General features: G+C 42.2%; 1 protein-coding gene across 1 annotated transcript; it reads right to left on the reverse strand.

The window, feature by feature from the left end:
* Nucleotides 1-542: 542 nt before the first annotated feature.
* Nucleotides 543-6,356, reverse strand: LOC121706016. The gene is made up of 8 exons (XM_042087437.1): nt 6,272-6,356; nt 5,691-5,806; nt 5,226-5,367; nt 5,076-5,112; nt 4,773-4,900; nt 1,078-4,498; nt 819-894; nt 543-714 (listed from the first exon to the last, which is right to left on the reverse strand). The coding sequence occupies exons 3-8, from the start codon at nt 5,336-5,338 to the stop codon at nt 683-685; spliced, it is 3,807 nt and encodes a 1,268-aa protein (XP_041943371.1). The 5' UTR covers nt 5,339-5,367; nt 5,691-5,806; nt 6,272-6,356; the 3' UTR covers nt 543-682.
* Between the last annotated feature and the right edge of the window lie 9,871 nt (nt 6,357-16,227).

The following is a 16,227-nucleotide window of genomic DNA, read 5'->3' on the forward strand; positions in this document are numbered from 1 at the left end:
TTTTATGATTAATTGAAATACATTTCTTACATATGGTTCCTTTAATGTCATTACTCAATGTATTGTATATGGATAGGCTATTTTTCTTTTCTGTTGGCTGTTAATTTGTTTTGGCTATATTATCCACTTAGAAAGCACAAGTATACAAATAAATAAAATCACTCAAGGAGGAGGTGGAAACCATGTAAAAGTTGTGTATGCTTCGGACATGTTGTTTGTAATGAGAGTGTTGTGTTGTTTCAAGCATGAAAACAATGAAGTGAAGGCTTGAGTGACATGTCGAAAATGTCTCTGTCTCTGTGTGGAATGGGTTACAAGCTTTTGACTTTCACCCCTTCTCTCAATCTATTTCATCCCGTTCAGTTCAAACTTCTAAAGCTCTTCCTACAATACACACAGGCAGAATGACCCCACACATACACAGCTCACAGCACACACAATGCAAATCATTGAAATGCAAAACAGTATGAAAATATAACTGAGGCACTGGACTCACTGATCAGTAGTCCTTAGAACTTATTATTCTATACAAATGAACACCATTTGGATGCTGAATATTTTTATTGATGTTATTTGAAGAGACAGGAGGACTGTCATCATTTCCTTTTCGGAGATTGGGCTTGAAGACATTGGAGTCTTAAGCATCACAGAAAAAAATCGGATTTAGTCTGGGCGCTGTCATCTATCTTTGTCGTCGTGATTTTCTGCTAGAAGCTGTTCAAAGACCACACAGATTCCAAATAAGTTACACTTATACAAACTGTGAGTTGGTCATCCATGCATGGCCTCATATCAACCTTTAAAAGATTCAGACTTACTGATGGTCCTTTCATCCGTAGATGTGGTACTGGCTTCTTCAGTATCCATACTGCTTTCACTGTAAATGTCGCTGCCCTGATAAACAAATATATTAAAATGTTAGCTGTGCTGACATAAACTACCTCTACAAAGTGGTGGCAAAGCTTAAACATGCTTGACCTCTAAAATTTACCAAAATGGAGGATCAGACTAGCGATGTCCTCAGCTGACTTGTACTAAAAATAATAAATCTATGTGCAAGGAAGAGTGGTTACTTACTTCAGTGTCTGTCCTCTGCAGATTGAGATGGTCCATTGAGATACGGTCAGCAACTTCTTTGGCCATGATGTCAGTTACCCTATCTAGAACCTGACATCCAGAGGTGTCAACATCCTTTACCAGGGGAAGAAGTAACTCAAGCAGCTGCCTGAGTACAGATTTAATGGATCTCACTGCAAAGGCATGAATGATCTCTGAGTCCTGTACCACAACAAGTTCTCTTTTGCACTCTCCAACTGTCCTTGGTGTCAGGATTGCCGGTTCAGAGGCACACTTGGAGAGCACAGTGCCAGATGCCGTGCCACCACCTAAGAAGCTGTACACTCGATTCACCAAGTCATCAGTGAATGGACGGAGAACTCCATGTGATATCAGATGTTCCAGCCTTGCTCTTGCAGTTTCAGCATCATCCAGATGAAGCACCATTCTCTCTGTTATATCTTTCAAAGCTAACGTAGCTTCAGAAATAGTGTGGAATCCCTCAGGAAAGGTTGGCTCACTACAATGCTCAGTGGACACTGTGGAAGCTTCCTCAACAGGTCTGGCTTCAGGATGTTTTGGACGAAACAATAATTGTTTCAGTATCTTACCAATGCTAAGATGGTTGACCTTTGGGTTTGGGTCATGACTTGGTCCCTTCTCATGACTTATGGGTAGTGATATAGTTCCATCTGTTTCAAAAATGTCCTTACCTTGGGGAGTTTTTTGAGATGACATGTTGACAGATTGCTGTACAGTGTCCTCAGAGGACACAGTTCCAGGAGAAATGTGGTCATCTGTACACTCCCTAACTACTTCCTGTGATACTATTTGCACCGCAGTGATATCTTGTGCGTTCTTTGGATGTTTGGCAAAGAGCTGTTTGAATTTATTGGTCACGCCACGATTCTTGCCATCAGTCATCCCACCTTCTGTGGCTGTCACACACGTCGGTGTTTCCAAATTGGGAGATGCTTGAGCCGTTTCTTGGGAAGGACCCATCTCTGGACTTTGAGACATCTCAGCTACTGTGTTTATGGCAGGATGGCTGCACTCAGTAGATTCACTCATAGTTGCTACTTTGTCAGAGAGTACAGTGAGGAGCTCATGTTGGAAAGATACTTCAGAGGATGTGCTCATGGCTGTCTGTCTGAGCACATGAGTTGCCTCAGTATCAGGAGCAGAGCTGTCATCTGGAGTCTCGGTTGTCATCTCAGAGTCGAGGGTGGAGGCTACCTTAGGGACGGCCTCATCTGACTGCATGTTAGGCCCTACATCAATAGGTTTAGGGGACTTAGTAAATAACGTTTTAATTTTCTTACTCACACTGAAACGGTTGGCTTTGGCTTCTGGGGTGGTTTTAGCAGGGACATGCGGGAAGGATGTTTCGGATGAGGCCATCATGGATGGTGGTAGGGCTACCTCAGCATCGGTAGCACAGCTGTCATCTCGAGTCTCAGTTATCATCTCGCAGTCAAGGGTGGGGGCTACCTTAGATACAGTCTCATCTGACTGCATGGTAGGCCCAACATCAATAGGTTTAGGGGACTTAGTAAATAATGTTTTCATTTTTTTACCTACACTGAGACGGCTGGTTCTAGTTTCTGGGATGGTTTTAGCAGAGACATGCTGTAGAGATGTTTCGGATGAGGCCCTCATGGGTGGCAATAGGGTTGAATCAGCATTCATGTCCTGATTCATGTCTGTGACAGAAGTGCCATCTCCCTCGCCGACATAATCAGATGGCAATGTGCCCACCAATGGCTGTTTATCTGCCTTAAAGAGGTATAATTCTGTGTCTGGAGCACAGGTCTCAATTGGTATCTCCTCAGAAGAGGAAACTTTGTCTTTAGTGGCTTCAAGGGTGGTAGGGGTTCCTGTTGAAGGCTTTGGGCTTTTGGAAAATAATCTTTTGAATTTTCTTCCCATGGTGTGTTGGTTGCCCCTGGATATGACCTCTGCCATTTCATCAGCAGGTGGAGATGTTACGACTGGGTCCTCCACACTGAATGACTCAGGAGATAGCGATCGCTCAGTAACTGCGTCAACAACATTTCCCTCGTCTTCGTTAGTAGATGTCAACGCTGTTTCGTTCTGCTCACAAATGTCCATGCATTGGGGAGTTGTTTGTGAAGATGTCACATTATGCTGTATTACCTCTACTGTTGCGGTTACTGGAGATGCAATGGAAGAAGTGCTCATGGTCTCTAATTCTGACTCAGTGGTGTATGACACAGTTTCAGAAATGCTGGTGAAGTCAACTGTATTCTCCTCAAGAGCAGAAGTTGCTTTTGTGGTTCTGTCTGGGGTCATCCTTGAAGCTTTGTGGCCAAAAACCTTATTTTCTGCAAAGAATATTTTCAGTCCTTTCCCAACTCCACGCTTTTTATCTTTTGACTCTGGTGGAGATGCATGTCCATCCTTCTCAGATGACACAGACTTGTTACCACATTTCTCAGAGTCAGGCCTATCCATGGTGGCTTGCTGTTCTACGCTTGTTAGGGATTGAACTTGAGGCTCGTCTGTCAATTTACCTATAATGTTGCCATCACCGAGGCCTGCACATTCATCAGTAGCTTGTTCCTCATGCTCCTGTGGCAGATCATCAGGCTGACATTCAGCATCAGACTGGTCTGGCCATTCACAGCCATCTTCGGGTTGGATACCATCATGGCACGTCTCCTCAGCTTGTAGGTCTGTCTTTGAGTCGGGTATGATGTCTTGCGACCGGTGCATAGTGAAAAACATCCTGAGCTTTACCTGTGCACTGCACATAATTCGGTAAACTTTGTTGTGGAATTTCTTTTGGGTGGCATCATCATCCACAGAGGGCTCTTCTTGGATTAGTGAACTTTGGCTCTGGAGCATTTTAACTTCCTTTGGCTCAAGGCTTTCATAAAGGTCTTCTAAATCAGTGACAATTGTGTCAACAATTCCACGTGCGTTGTCATGCACAGACCTGACAGAGGCCAGTGAGGTATCACTACTTTGTGGCTGTTGGGTCTCATTAACATCATGTTGGCTTGAAGAACCCACTGGTGTCAGCAGAATGCTACCCACACCTCTTGAAGCTCTACTGATTTCGTCCTCAGAGCAGAGTCTATCTGCACTGTCATGTAGGCTTGTAGTGGACCTCCCCTCTGGATCTGGTAGGGCCAAAAGCTCAGAGAGACTCTCACAAACAGCTGGTGTGATGTTCAGCTCCTGGGACCGCTTGTGAGATGCCTTAAATAGTTTTGGAAAGTCCTTAATTTTGTCGACCATCCCATGAACATAGCTAATGAAATGTTGTTTACTTCCAGCGGTGGCTTCGTCAGAAGATGGACTCTTCATGGAGTCAAGGACAGTCACAAATACTTCTTTTGTTACTGGAGCCAGCTGGACTTCAGGTACTTCTCCAGTCATCTCCACAATTTCCTCCTGGTCGTTCTTAAGCAGCTTTCTGTGACGAGTCAAATATTAGACAAAATACATTCAGCTAATAAAGGAACAATTGAAGAAAGTTGCTTGAAAATGTTTCTGTATTCAGTGTGTGTGTGAGTGTGTTTTTACAAGGTGAGAAGTTGCACACCAAATTCTTTAAATGGTATATAACATATTTCAATCATACAAATGTTCTTTAGCACATTCTGTTTAACAGTATGAATACTACACAAATCAGCTCTAATAAATAATGATATATGTGTAAGAATTTGATGGTAATTTGAATTTCTGACCGATCCTGATAGCTGGAAGAGAGGACATTAGTCCTTTCCTCTAGTTCTGCCATGGTTTGTAGGATGTTTTTCCTGACCCGCTCCTCGGTCCATGAGGAGACCATCTTTGCTAGGTCCTCAGGAGACATCTTTTATGAGGTATGAAGACATGTATAACCAAATGAGCCATTCATTTTTAGGAAGCAACAAGGAAATAAGTTATGAAGGAACCAATGAGGATAAATTAACAAGTCTTTCAGCCACAGGCCTTGAGATGAACAGTCCTACTCCAAATGAATGCCATGTGTATCTATTTGTACTCACGTTGTTGCGTATTCCAGAACAGATTGCCTTGAACTGCCTGTTGGTGAAATAAGGGCACTTATTTCAAAATCTTTTAGTAAAACAACTAGTAGGATAAAGGTGAACTATGTCTGCCGTGTGTAGAATATAAAGATATTTATCAGGGCATACGTCATGGGTAGTCTCATAATATCAATCATGAGGTCATTTCTGTCAATCTCTGAAGAGATGTCTGGCAAACAGGGAGCTTTGGCTCCATGCGTAGAATGGTCAGAGTTCTCCATGTTCACCACTACGTGTTGGACAGCAATGTCTGCCATATACAAGAGCAGAAAGGCAATCAGTACCATTTCAGCACAGTTCAAAAGTATGACATTTGTTTGCGCTATGACGTGGAATTAATAGATTTACAAACAGACCAAATAATTTGATCAGTTTCACTGTTGTTGGCTGTGACTGCCTGGCTTCAGGTAAAGTTCTCCAGAGAACAGAATGAAAATGTGCTTTATGCTTCTATACAGCCTAATTGAAGCCTATTAGGGTTAGGCCTATGTCCATAAGAATAGAAATGCCAAAGAACCCCTATTATCTTTCTGATTCATGAAGAGTGGTGTAAAATTACCTTACCTGACTTACCTCAATTTTAGGGGCTGGTATTAAGTGCAGCCAAACACCTCACCTCACTGCCCTCTACTGAAGTTTATGGAAGATATACCTTTCCTCTTCTACTGAACTGAGGTTCAGCTGCTGAACTGTAGATCAAAGGCATGTTTAGTCTTAACTAGCCTACTGTGCTAAATAACAGACTAAGAATTCAGAATTTTAACTTAAATGTTAGCTAGGCACACTAAATGTGTGGCCTTATTCGCAGCCGTGGCCTACTGCGCTTCGATCGGCCTTGTAACCGGAGGGTTGCCGGTTCAAACCCCGACCAGTAGGCACGGCTGAAGTGCCCTTGAGCAAGGCATCTAACCCCTCACTGCTCCCCGAGCGCCGCTGTTGTTGCAGGCAGCTCACTGCGCCGGGATTAATATGTGCTTCACCTCACTGTGTGTTCACTGTGTGCTGAGTGTGTTTCACTAATTCACGGATTGGGATAAATGCAGAGACCAAATTTCCCTCACGGGATCAAAAGAGTATACTTATACTTATAGCCTACGTATACAACGCCATTGGGTTTTGCTCTCATAACAAGGTCACTGTCAAGACTGACTTACCGAGGGTATAGGTATAGTTCCTGAGGTGAACTGGGCGCACTGCCTAGACAAGCCTACTTCAGTTTGTTGTCCTGCGTATTTATACCTCAGCAGGTCTCACGTCATAGACAGGGACCTAAGTTACAGGTATTTGATTGTTGCGTCAATAATTCCATCTTTAATCTTGAAGCAAGAAGTAATCCCAAAATGACATCACATTTTTTAGATGAACCGTCGGTGTTATAATTAAATAATATTCTAGTAATAGCCTACAAACCCACGTTATTAAATTTGTCGTTTTAAACTGTTTGGCTATATCAAAATGACAGGTTACTTTTAACCTGACTGGTTAGCTCATTTGCCGTGTCTTCAATGCTGCTGTTGATGTTGATGCTGTCTAGCACAGCCTTCAAGTATCCTGTGCTAGATTAAGTTACTAAAGCTAGTTGTTGGTAAAATATCACACTGCAATAAGTGACGCCAGCAGGTGGCGCTCCTTAGCTTTCTGGTCCGCTGTATCACATAGCGCACATATGTATGGAGCTAGGGGATCCACAAATATTTCTTGATTTGCATGTGTGTTTTGATATCTACAAATAAAAAAAATCATATTTGTAACTCGTATATTGATTTTTACAAATATAGATGTGCATTTGTAAATAAAATGCCATTTGTAAAACCGAAAATTTCATTTGTGAAATGTGATTCTGCATTTGTAGATCACCAGCACAAGCATTCTTCGCTTTCCAAAGTTACGTGTTTTTGAGACGTTCTTCACATGAAAGTCACACAAATCCACACGTAAATAGGCCTACTTTAAATCACCGCCACACAGAAATCGCAATCCAGTAGATGGCGACATCCACAAATATTTCTTGACTTGCATTCGTGTTTTAATATCCACAAATAAAAAAATAATATTTGTAACTTGTAAATTGGTTTTCACAATTGTAGATGTGTAGGCTATTTGTAAATGAAATGACATTTGTAAAACTGAAAATTGCCTTTGTGAAATCTAATTTTGCATTTGTGGATCACCAGCACACACAGTTTTCGTTTTCGCATTTGTGGATCAGCACGTAGAGCCTACGTATTTTTGAGACAAACTTTGCGGCAGAGAAGCCACCCAGATCCACAAGTAGCCTGCTGACACTTTCTAATCCAGTAGATGGCAGTGTTGTTCTATGAGACTCATAACACACAGAGCTAGCGAACCTAGTTCTTAAATCTAACAAGTTATGCCTTTTACAACAAGCTTTTTGATGGAAAAGTGGTGTTTAATTTCCATAATCTTTGTTTAGTGAACGCAAACAAACCCAACTGCGCTGCTCAGTTAGCTCCTGTGTTCACTTATATCTTTAACACATCATTGGCTCAAGAGACAGTTCCTACTTGCCTCAAGCAGTCTGTTATTGTTCCAGTACCGAAAAACAAAAGTCATCATGTCTGAATGACTACCGCCCAGTAGCCCTGACGTCTACAGTGATGAAGTGTTTTGAGAAGCTTGTGAAAAACATTATCTGCTCATCCCTCCCTGCCTCCTTCGACCCCCTCCAATTTGCTTACAGAGCCAACAGGTCTACTTGGATCAGGTTGATGAGGTGGCACAGTGGTGTCAATCTAACAGCTTGACACCGAATGTCAATAAAACCAACGAAATGGTAGTGGATTACAGAAGGCAGCAGCAGAACTACAGTTACACCCCACTAATCATCAGCGGGCAACCTGTAGAGCGAGTCACAAGTTTTAAATACCTTGGTGTCCACATTACTGAAGACTTAACATGGACTGTTAACACTCAATATGTTCTGAAGAAGTCCAGACAACGACTCTACTTCCTTCGTCAGCTAAGGAAATTCAAAGTTTCTACATCCATCAAGGCCTTCTACACTTCAGCGGTTGAGAGTGTTCTAACTGGTAGCATCATCACCTATGGGAACTCCACAGTTAGAGATTGTAGTATTCTGCAGAGAGTAGTGCGCTCAGCTGAACGTACTAGGCTATAAGAACTCAACTCCTTGCTCTACAAGATATCTATTCCAGAAGAGTACTCCTAAGAGCCCAAAAGATTCTGAAGGACTCTTCTCATCCTAACAATGGATTAATTCCTACCGCTGAAGACGCCTATAGTCACAAAGCCAGAACTGTGAGACTCAGGAGAAGTTTTTATCCCCAGGCCATCCGAACTCTGAACTCACACTATACTGACTTTGCACACATTCACTCCTCAGCACTCTCAAACATTTCCCAACTCTGAACTCACACTATACTGACTTTGCACTCATTCACTCCTCAGTACTCATGACCCCCCCCCCCACACACACACACACACACCTACATGACTTTTAGCACTTTTACATCCCTCTCCCTATGCTACAGACCTTTTATTTATTTTCTTATTTCATCACATGTCAAAACACACACACACACACACACACACATATCTGACTTTCTCCAACTTTTGCACATCTCCATAGAACTTTTTATTTATTATTTTTGATTTCTCCTCCATCTATCTACCCATGTCCTTGATTGCCTAGCCTTTCTGCACCCCCCACCCCCATCCCCAACACACACAAAAAAAACACACACACTTACATCATCACTGTCATCACCTCACATACAGCACACTGCTTGCTACAGTAAGCCTCCTCTACATACTTGCTGCACACTGCAACCCCCCTCCCTACATACACAGCACATTGTCTTCAGGATCTTCTCCAACACATATCCTCTACATACTTACAGCACACTGCCCCCACCTACCCACACACACACACTACACATACACACAGTCACTGCTCCACTCCCCTCCCCTCCCACCCACACACACATCTGCACTGTCATCACTCACATACATCATACATACAGTACTCTGCTTGCAATAGTCCCTTCACCATACTTGCAGTACAATACACAGCACATTGTCTCATGAGGAAGCTTCTCCAACACACATATTGCACACTGCCCTCTCCCCACATACACACTATCCCATCTCCCTTGTCATCCCCCCAACACACACACCAAGACCCCTGGTAGTTGGGTTAGCCCCTTGAGCCGTGGATCTGCCCAAGGTTTCTTCCTTAGTAAGGGAGTTTTTCCTTGCCCCTGTTGCTCTTGGGTGCTCCTTGTTGGTGCCCCCCCAATCCCAATCCTCCCCCACCTTTCTTATGCAGCCCTTGCCACTTAATCTACTAAACCCCTCTTCTACTGCACCTTTTTACCCCCCCCCCCCCCCCCCCCATAAATGCACAAATAGGCTGACACCAGACATAATTTCACTGCATTTCTTACATCCAGTAACTATATGAGCAATAAACTTCCTTGTATCCTTGTATCCTTGCAAGACTGTAATGTCTCAAACAGACTGGAATAGCCTACATGGCGATGCTTCCGTAATTCTCATAGGCCTAGGTGTCTGACTACCCATAACCTTAATACTGGATTTTAACAATGAAAAGTGTGCTTTTATCAGTGCAAAAGATACTTTGTGAAGGGTGCCAAGACCTTTGACCGTGTCAGTTTGACAGTATTCAGTTCCCGCAGCATTTGGTGATATTTTTTGTTGCTTGTTGAACCAATTGTTTCAGTTGTGTTGAGCTATTGAAATGGTCCTGGTTTGTTTGTTTTCTCAAAAAAACTCCAAAAGTGTGTGTATTTTGCTTAAAAACCAACATTTCTAAAGGGGTGCCAATACTTTTGTCAGTGACTATAAGCCATTAAAGTAAATGTCTATCATACAAAAACTAGTGCCTGATAAAAGTATCACTCAAAAACTGGCAAATTGTTGCAGTGTTGCTTTAATGTTTGGCCCATCCCCAGGTCAATGCAGCCAATGGTATTTCACAGAGCTTGATAAAATCAGTTCCTACAGTAGGCTAATAAATCTTATTAGAAAGTCTTGCAATTTCAAAATGCCATAACTATACCTTTACAACCAATAACAGCAGAAGTTCTGGTATATAATCTATATGACATTTTCTACAGACCCACTTGAGTGACCCACTGACGTTTTTAGTTTATATACAGTTTAGATTACACTATGGCACAATTAGGAGAAATGTTAGTGGGCAGGGGCTGAATTTCCCTAAATGATTAGCAATCAGCATCAACCTGGAATGATCAGGATGCTTAACAGATTGTAAGTTTAATACATTTTAACCCATAAAAGACCAGTCCATGATTTTCTGAATCGATATTATCAAGTAGCCTAGGCTATGGATGGGATTCATCAACCATAGTGAAAACCAATAGTGAGCTCTCTCCAGCACCAAACAGGATGGGCAAATGCTACAGCTGTAGCCTAGCCTATATGATTGACATTTTGTTTCTTATAAATTATTAGTCGGCTATTCCTCGTGACCAAACAACTTCATCGGTTATAGGCTAGTGACAATGGCCCCACATTTTTTAGATACCCCGGAGGTAGAACTAAACCCAACAATTTTTTTCCTCATCTCTAAGGCCTCCCATATATGAAATGGATTCTTGGCTAAAAGTATTTTGTAAGATTGTTAAATTAACAGATATTGTTATACACCCCAAAACCAAAAAAGGACTAAAATATAGCCTGTCCATATGGGAGTTAATGTGTAATTCATCTTGATTTGCATTTCAATGAAAATTCTGACATTTTTCCTTTTCACTAGTCTCTTGAATTATAGAGATTGGATCCAAAGCTTGTGGGAAACATTTTGAAAAGGGCAAGAAAAAAGATCCCTATGTATGTCCAAAACCCCACAGTAGAAGGCCTCCAACGCATACTTACCCTTGCTCAGCAGAGAGAGAGATGGTGATGTCAATAAAACTCTGGCTCTATACAGATGATATATCCTCCAAAATCAAAGTTTCATATCATGTATCATGTAGAGTGAACTACTGCAGTAAGACAAAAATCATTGAGCAGCAGCAAGTTGCAAATGTTGAGAGTGAGAGCACATCTGCACCAATAAGGCTGAGTAGGGCTGATACAACATAATTTCAAATACAGAGAGATTGTTTCATTTGTGGAAAGGTCAGCTCTAAACCAGAACCTCTGACGGCAATTTCAACTGGAACAGTCGCAAGTACCCGAGACAAGGTCCTTCGGGCAGCTTCTGAAAGGCTTGATGAAGATGTACATCTTCAAATTCTTTCATGCCCAGATCTCTTTGCATGATACCAAATACCATAAAATGCCTTGCACACTACATCTCTAAATGAAATATAGCAGAAGCCATAGAAAAGAATAAAAAAGCAGACCAATGTCTATAACAAAGCCTTTATTAAGCTCAATAAAGACATTGATAAAACAGTATTGTCCAAAGGTAGGAAAGTGAGGAATCTCAATTCTTTGACTGATAGCTATGAGAACATACTAAAGACCATTGCTGAGCATGAAGGTGTGTCAACACAAGAAATATAGATCAAGGACAGTGGTGTCTACATCCCAACTGTTCTCACTTGAGTTGCTGAACATAGAATTGTAGATGCAGCCATCGACAACTTTTACCAAAATGAAGACACCCTGGATGGGAAGTGTACAACTCATGCTATGATGCCTGTTGTGTTCCGAAGAGGCCAAGTCTTCACAGCAGATAAATGCCTATCACAGGTTCCCTCAGGTTCAGAGGTCCCTCACCACCTTAAACACGTTTGATATGAATGAATGGAGATAAACTTGTATACAGGTACATATTGGCGTATGGATGTGACAGCTCTGTTCAATGAGATCATGACAAATTGGGATAACACACAGATTCTCCTTTGAAGCTGGGTTATCATCACATGTTTGGTCATTTCTGTGGGCATGTTAATCAACACACCATGCTTTTCCGCAATATGTCTGCAGCCCTGTGTAATATTTGGATTTAAGAAAGAGTCTGACTTGTCTGTGGAAGTGTCTCAGTCTACTGTTATTTCTGTGAGTTTAGCAGCTTCCCTCAGTGCACAATATGGTCATACTATCTAAGCAAATCAGATCTGACTGTCTTGGACGTGGAACAAATGCAACTCTGTCTTTGTAATGCTGTATCAGCTTTTCCTTTAGTTTCCAGGATCTATATTTCTTGTGTTGAACTATAGACACACCTTCTTGCTCAGCAGTGGTCTTTAGTATGTTGTCATAGCTCAATCAAAGAGTCCTCACTTTTATATCTTTGGACAATACTGTTTTATCAATGTATTCAGTGAGCTTAATAAAAGCTTTGTTATAGACATTGGTCTGCTTTTTATTCTTTTCTATGGCTGCTGTTATATTTTGTTTAGAGATGTAGTGTGCAAGGCACATTTTATGGTATTTGCCATCATATGCAAAGAGATCTGGGCATGAAAAAATTTGAATGTACATTCAGAAGCTGCCCGAAGGACCTTGTCTCTGGTACTGGGGACCGCCGTGGCCTACTGGTTAGGGGTTCGGGTTTAACCGAAGAGTTACCGGTTCAATCCCCGACCCAGAAGGGAAAAAAGGCGGGGGAAGTGGTTGAGCACTGCTCTCCCATGCCCACATCCACGGTGCCCTTGAGCAAGGCACCTAACCCCTCACTGCTCCCCCATGCCCACATCCATGGTGCCCTTGAGCAAGGCACCTAACCCCTCACTGCTCCCCGAGCACCGCTGTAATAAGGCAGCTCACTGCTCCAGGTTAGCGTGTGCTTCACCTCATTGTGTTCACTGTGTGCTCTGTGTGTTCACTAATTCACAGATGGGATAAATGCAGAGACCAAATTCCTTGTATCAATATATACTTGGCCTATAATTTACGCAATATATACTTGGCCTATAATTTACATTGCCCCTGTACCAGTCGAATTGGCTGTCAGAGGTTCTGATCTAGAGCTGGCCTTCCCACAAATGAAACAATCTCTCAGTATTTGAAATGATGTTGTTTCAACCCTACTCAGCCTTCTTGGTGCAGATGTGCTCTCACTCTCAACACTTGCAACTTGCTGCTGCTCACTGATTTTTGTCTTACTGCAGTAGTTCACTCTACATGATACATGATATGAAACTTTGATTTTGGAGGAAATAATCTGTATATGGAGCCAGAGTTTTATGGACATCACCATCTCTCTCTCTGCTGAGCAAGGGTAAGTATGCGTTGGAGGCCTTCTACTGTAGGGTTTTGGACATAGGGATCTTTTTTCTTGCCCTTTTCAACAGGGCCGTCACTAGACCTTATTCACTGGGGCACGTGCCTTAGTAAAAGTCTCCAGTGCCCCAGTACAATTCTAGCGCTGCTCTCGATGGAAATGGCATTCATGAGCGCATCTCCGCGCCTGCTTTAGTCATGACTCGAGCATGTCACTTACCAGCCAATAAAAAAACAAAACGCTGTTAGAGAATGTTGCCCACATAATTAGCATCTGTTTTTCAATGCTTCGTGTCGTAGCCTAAATTTAGCAACAGTTTACCAGCTTCTGCTCTCTCCCTCACACACACACTCACACCATGTGTAGGCTGCATGCACACATGCGGACAATTAATGATGATTTATACGTATACTGTAGAGAGAGTCCTGTAAAAGTAGCCTATACTGTTTGTGAAGCTGTCCTACTGTAAAACTAAACATAGCCTTCTGATAAACTATTCAAAGATAGACATCAGACAATTCTTCCTGAACAGAGGCAGAGGGAAAGGAACAGTGAGGAGAGATGAGGAGGACGAGGGAGGTATGATAATTGCCCACATTAAAGGTAACATTTATGCTGATAATAGCCAGTGCTGTGATTTGATCAATGGTTTAATGGCAAACTTAAATAAATTTGCTGCATTTGTAAATGTAGCCTATACTAATCTACACAGAATCAGACTTCTGTGTAGATAGGCTACATTTGCAAATTATCACCAAAAGTCAGTATGAAGGCTTTAGTAGGCTATTTAAGCTACAAAGAACTGCAGTATTGCCAGGATGACTACAAGACCCTTGCCTGGGAGGGAAGTATATCTCAATTTTGACTAAAAAAAGCTTCCCTTGTGTAGGAAATTAAATTCATGCAGTGAGTATACAGTAGGCCTAATTATGCCTATGTGTTTGGATGTTGCTGCAGTGGCTGCTACAACAATTGAGGGAGAGAGTGCTGGAGGAGGATACAAGGATACAAGGATGTTTATTGTCACATGCATATAGTTACTGGAAGTAAGAAATGCAGTGAAATTATGTCTGGTGTCAGCCTATTTGTGCATTTATGGGGGGGGGGGGGATAGTAGATTAAGTGGCAAGGGCTGCATAAGAAAGGCGGGGGAGGATTGGGATGGGGGGGGGCACCAACAAGGAGCACCCAAGAGCAACAGGGGCAAGGAAAAGTATGTATGCAGCAAGCATGTAGAGGAGGCTTAGCAGTGTGCTGTATGTATGTGAGTGATGATGGAAGTGTGTGTGTTTTTTGTGTGTGTGTTCGGGGTGGGGGTGGGGCAGAAAGGCGAGGCAATCAAGGACATGGGTAGATAGATGGAGGAGAAATCAAAAATAATAAATAAAAAGTTTTATGGAGATGTGCAAAAGTTGGAGAAAGTCAGATATGTGTGTGTGTGTGTGTGTGTTTTGATGTGTGATAAAATAAGAAAATAAATAAAAGGTCTGTAGCATAGGGAGAGGGAAAAAGTGCTAAAAGTCATGTAGGTGTGTGTGTGTGTGTGTGGGGGGGGGGGGGGGCGGTCATGAGTGCTGAGGAGTGAATGAGTGCAAAGTCAGTATAGTGTGAGTTCAGGGTTGGGAAATGTTTGAGAGTCTCTCAGGTCTGGCTTTGTGACTACATAGGCGTCTTCTTGATTTCAGCGGTAGGAATAATCCATTGTTAGGATGAGAAGAGTCCTTCAGAATCTTTTGGGCTCTTAGGAGTACTCTTCTGGAATAGATATCTTGTAGAGCAGGGAGTTGAGTTCTTATAGTACGTTCAGCTGAGCGCACTACTCTCTGCAGAGTACTACAATCTCTAACTGTGGAGTTCCCATACCAGGTGATGATGCTACCAGTTAGAACACTCTCAACCGCTGAAGTGTAGAAGGCCTTCATGATGGATGTAGAAACTTTGAATTTCCTTAGCTGACGAAGGAAGTAGAGCCGTTGTCTTGACTTCTTCAGAACATATTAAGTGTTAACAGTCCATGTTAAGTCTTCAGTAATGTGGACACCAAGGTATTCTCTCTCTACAGGTTGCCCGCTGATCATTAATGGGGTGTAACTGTAGTTCTGCTGCTGCCTTCTGTAATCCACTACCATTTCCTTGGTTTTATTGACATTCAGTGTCAAGCTGTTAGATTGACACCACTGTGCCACCTCATCAACCTGATCCAAGTAGAGCTGTTCATTGTTGTTACTAATCAGGCCCAAGATCACTGTGTCATCTGCAAACTTGATGATTGAGGTATGACTACTGAAGGTCGAAAAGAAGGAGAAGAGAGGGGAGAAAGAGCACAGGCTGGGCAGTCCAGTACCAGGCAGGAGGAGGAGGAGACAGGCAAGAAATGGATGAGGACATGATGGGGGCTAGACGTAAAAGCCATTTATTTCATATTGCGCACACATTTAAATGTTTTTTTTTTTATGTATTGGGAGTTGGGGGCCCGTGCCCCAGCAAAGCTCTAGGTCTAGAATCGCCCCTGCTTTTCAAAATGTTTCCCACAAATGATACAAAGCTTTGGATCAAATGCCTGTAAGATATTCTCCATAATTCAAAAGACTAGTGAAAAATGATATACATTTCAGAATTTTCATTGAAATGCAAATCAAGTTGAATTACACATGCAACATTGGTCAGAGGGCTAAGTACTTTCTTAGAGGGAAAGTAGTTTCTACAACTGTTTAGCTACTTAGAGGTGAAGTAAGCAGTGTAGGCTCTACTGTCCACTGCTGGTCTGGACAGACAAAAGCTAACAATATTATTTTCCATTATTCAGTAATGACCTAATGACCAAAACAAAATTCAAGTGAATATGAATATTTTAATGAAGGTGTTCCATTCCAATGTTAACCTGATTCAATTGGATCTGTGTTTCAT

The sequence above is a fragment of the Alosa sapidissima genome, chromosome 3, assembly GCF_018492685.1.
Source record: "Alosa sapidissima isolate fAloSap1 chromosome 3, fAloSap1.pri, whole genome shotgun sequence".
NCBI classification, from domain to species: Eukaryota; Metazoa; Chordata; class Actinopteri; order Clupeiformes; family Clupeidae; genus Alosa; species Alosa sapidissima.

Bases quoted from the DNA above. Each gene is read 5' to 3' on its own strand.
- LOC121706016 (XM_042087437.1), bottom strand. From the start codon at position 5,338: ATGGAGAACTCTGACCATTCTACGCATGGAGCCAAAGCTCCCTGTTTG. The intron at 4,499-4,772 runs GTCAGAAATTCA...GACTCGTCACAG, and splicing joins TCTTCCAGCTATCAGGATCG to AAAGCTGCTTAAGAACGACC. The intron at 715-818 runs GTAAGTCTGAAT...GTCTTTGAACAG, and splicing joins TACGGATGAAAGGACCATCA to CTTCTAGCAGAAAATCACGA.